General features: G+C 66.7%; 1 protein-coding gene across 9 annotated transcripts in view; it reads right to left on the reverse strand.

The window, feature by feature from the left end:
- CHID1 (chitinase domain containing 1) overlaps positions 1-3,890 on the reverse strand; it is a 36,657-nt gene that overhangs the window by 10,225 nt on the left and 22,542 nt on the right. For 2 of the 9 annotated variants that reach the window (XM_081797514.1, XM_081797513.1), the window contains 3 exons: positions 826-973; positions 462-542; positions 158-200 (listed from right to left, as the gene is read on the reverse strand). In XM_081797514.1, the coding sequence (XP_081653640.1) occupies positions 158-200; positions 462-542; positions 826-973 (272 nt within the window). Of the gene's footprint in view, positions 1-157; positions 220-436; positions 543-825; positions 974-3,890 lie in introns of all 9 variants that reach the window. The other 7 variants (XM_081797519.1, XM_081797518.1, XR_014138420.1 and 4 more) reach the window with 7 other exon arrangements.

The following is a 3,890-nucleotide window of genomic DNA, read 5'->3' on the forward strand; positions in this document are numbered from 1 at the left end:
CTGCGGGCCCACGGGCAGGCGTTAGCCCCACCTCTCACCCCCGGGGCAGCCCCCTGCCGACACTGCTCAGCAGGGCCTCACTGAGGACAAGGGTCCTTGTGGGGAGGGGTTGTACCTGCTGCCCCCACCCTCAGCATCAAGGCCGGCCCACACATACCTTCAGAGTTGGGTAGAAGACCATGTGCCTCCCACCGCGGCTTCTGCAAAACACGACGAGGTCTTCTGCCTCCTCCCAGCCTCTGCTTCTCCCGCACCCCTCCCCTGCCCCCAAATGGAAGGGCATGCCGGCCCCACCTCCCCTTCCAGCAGAGGTCTCCGACCGTTTGGAAAGGGCCCTCCATGGGTCCCACTCCTCGGGCTGGCCCAGCCCTCAGGGGCAGTGCGCGAGCTGGTGGCCCGGGGGCCCTTGGCCAGCCCGGGCAGGCACACCCCTCACCTAGGGCCTCCTCCTGGACACTCACTTCTTGTACTCGAAGAAATGCTCTGCTGCCTGGCTGTCCCACACGATCCGGGGCCTGTGGTCCTTCAGCATCTGGATGTACCTGTGGGAGGCCGGGCATGGATGTAGGAGTCCCCAAGACCGCCCGAGCACATGGAGGGGCAGTGGGACTCGGGGGGCCACCCCCGGTGTAGGCAGTGCCCGCAGCATGCCTGGCTGTGGGAGGGCCACGTGTGCACCCTGGACAGGGGAGCGTAGGACGGGGCCTGGGACCCTCAGCCCTGGGCCCACGTGGGCTGGGGGCCTCGTGCCTCCCTCGGGGGTCGGGGAAGGACAGAGATGCTGACAGATGGCCCCTGAGATTGGAGCAGTGGCCCTGGCGGCACCTGTGGGCTGCGCAGCGGAGTGTGGGACGGCACCAAGGCTGGGTGTCCCGGCCGGGCCTTCTGCTGTGTCCTCTCTGCCCCACCAGGGTCCACGTGGACGGAGTGAGGGCACGTGCGTTCGGGGCAGAGCAGGCGCTCACGGGGACTGCTGAGCGTCACAGGAGAGGCAAACTCACAGCATGTGGCTCAGCGGTCACCGGTCACCCGGGGGGAGGCGGGGGCTGCTCAGAGGGCCCAGGGCTTCGTTTCGGGTGAGGAGAGTGTGGAATTTGAGGTGCTGGCCGCACAACTGAATGCACAGAACGCCCCTGCACGGCGGGCTCAGCCACGCTGAGTTTGTGGGGTGTGAAGGACGCCTCCCCCCAGAAGTGGCAAGGCCTCAGATTGGAGGGTTCCAGGAAGACCAGACAGAATCAGGGTGCATGTGTGCAGGACCCACCACAGCCAGGCAGGGAGGACCCCAAGGAGGGCGGGAGGAGCGCAGGGGCCCCCCACTCCAAAGGAAACTAGCCTGTGGCTTCTCACCTTCCGTGGCGGGGCCTGAGGTCCCCCTGCACGCTATGCTGGGACCCCCACCCCGAGACGAGAGACACGCGAGGGGCTGGGTCGAGTCTAAGCCACCCGTGCTGGACTGCTGCCGAGCTGCCCCAACCTCGGGAGGGGTCCCTGCCAGCCCATACCCCTGACCTCCCACCGGCAAGGGGGCCTGGGGCCTGAGAAACACAAAGGGTGGGATCCACATGCCCAGTGGCCTCTCCTTGTTGCCGTTCCTGCTGCAGGCAGAGCCACTGTACCCCACCCCCTGCCAACCGATAGCCTCCTCGAGCGGCCCCCTGACCCGGCTTCCCCGATGGCCCTGCGACAGTCTTCTTGGGCTGGGGGTGGGCAGAGCAGGGTCTCTCTGATGTAGGCCCACGCTACGAGTCCAGCGGGTGCTGGGCCAGTTGCTTCTCGGGTGACATGAGGACCCTGGCCTGCACGGCCCCCCTGTCCCCCACAGGCAGCGGGGCCCCCCAGGGCTACCTTTCATGGGCAGGACACAACCACCACGGCAGAAGGCACGCGGAGAGCCGAGCCGTGACAAAGCATGCCCTAAAGCCAAGCCAGGCACACAAGGAGGCCCGGGACCAAGACAAGAGCAGGGTGCTTGGAGGCAGGACCCAGCAAAAGGAGGACAAAGGCACAGAGCTGGACAGGAAGTAGGCCCCGAGAAGCAGCCCAGGGAGGCCGCCCAGGGCCTGCGGGAGTGAGATGGGGCACAACATAGCGACGCTGGTAGGAAAGGCCCCAAAGGTTCGGAAGAACAGGTGCCCACCTGGATTGGTGCTGGGGATATTGTGGGGCCGGGCCAGGCCCTGGGGAACATCCTGGCTTGCCAGTGAAGCAGGACTTTGAAGGCAGGGGGCCCTACAGATAAGCACCTAGACCCACACCACCTCCTGGGGGATTTCATAGCTGTCCAGAATCCCTGGAGTTGGAGACTGACCAGGCCACCCAGAGGAGCCTGGCCACGGTCACAACAGGTCCGTGTGTTGTCCAGGGATGGCCAACAGAGACTGGTAAGTTGGGAGGGAAACTCAGCCACTGCAGACCACGGCCCCCCCAGGCCCCCTTGGCTGCCACAGAACCCAGGCCTGGCCAGCAGAGGCCAGGAGACCACGTGCCAGGCCTGAGGGAGCTGGCCTCCCGCCCCCACCACGGGCTCCTGGCTCTGTCTGCGGCCGAGCAGATGGTGAGGCAGCTGATCCCACACTCCCTGGAAGGGACCAGGGACGCCTGCCACAAAGGGCCCGGGGCTCATCGTCGGAGAGGCCAAGACAGGGACGGCAGACGGCCCTGAAACAGGCTGCCCGGGCTTCTGTCAGTGCGAAAGCTGGCGAGCCTGAGTGACTGTGGGGCTCCCCAGCACCCCACGCCTGGCCCATCGTCAGCTGCGTGGGGAACAGGGTCCGTCACCGCAGGTTCCCGGGGGGGCTGGCGAGGGTGTGCATCCCGGTGAACTGCGTTTCTAGGGTGCTGGACTGGAGGCTCCCCGCCCCCAAACAAAGGCATCAATCTAGAGCCTTGCTGAGCTCCTCCGTCTGGCTCACGAATCAAAGAGATGTGGCCCTGAGAGGGGCAAACATGTCAGGCCTCCTCTGCAGGCCAGGAGGACTGCCTGGAAGAAATCAGGCCGGAGGTGGAGCGAGACCTCTCAGGGCCTGAGGGGTGCCTCCCTGTTGGTGTTACGGAGGTGGGGAGGCACTCTGGTGCGGGGGGGCTCATGCCAGGTGTGGGAGGGTGCTCAGGCCACACTGGGGGTTCATGCTGGGGCATGGCCCAGCGCCCATTACCCCGCTCTGTGTGTGTCCTTTGTTCTCATCAGGAGCTGCTGTCCTTCCTTGGACAGCAGCTCGCACCCCGGGACTGTGGGGGGGATGTGACCCCCTTCCTAGGCTCGACTGTCCTCTCGTGGGGGGAGGAGAAGTCCCTCCTGATCCCCATCAGCCCCACGGGCCCCTCCACAGGGCTAGCTCACTGTGACGCGGACGCCAGGGACGGTGCTGTGCCGGGACCCGTGCTCCGCTTGAGACCCTACTTTGGCAAAGGTTCCCTGAATGTGAATCCGACCGCGTGGGGGCCTGTGGGGAGCGACCACACTGAGGGCCGCGCGTCTGCCCCTCCACGACTCGTCCGATCCCCCGCTGGAACGGCAGCCTGCCACTGGGCCAGTCAGAAGCCCTTCCTAGGGCTCCCGGGGGCTCCTCACAGGGCTCAGAAGCCAGCCCCCCAGGTGCCCCAGCCCTGGACGGTGGGCACCCACACACCATGGCTGGGGGCACGGCCTCTCCTGCCCACCGTGGAGGGTGTGGCCCCCGGCCTACCAGGATCGGGAGGGGGACCGCCAGGGGAGGGGAAAGCCCGGCCGGGGGCGGGCGCCCTGGGGCACCCGCTCCTTTCCTCAAACATCCCTGGGGGCTAAGGGCACCCTCGTCCACCCTGGTCCCCCTGCACACAGGCACACAAAGCGTGACAGCAGAGCTGTCAGGCCCTTTTGTCTCACAGCCCGCGATCGCCCGGGGAAC

The sequence above is a fragment of the Leptonychotes weddellii genome, chromosome 11, assembly GCF_054177405.1.
Source record: "Leptonychotes weddellii isolate Sample4059 chromosome 11, ASM5417740v2, whole genome shotgun sequence".
Classification (NCBI taxonomy): Eukaryota; Metazoa; Chordata; class Mammalia; order Carnivora; family Phocidae; genus Leptonychotes; species Leptonychotes weddellii.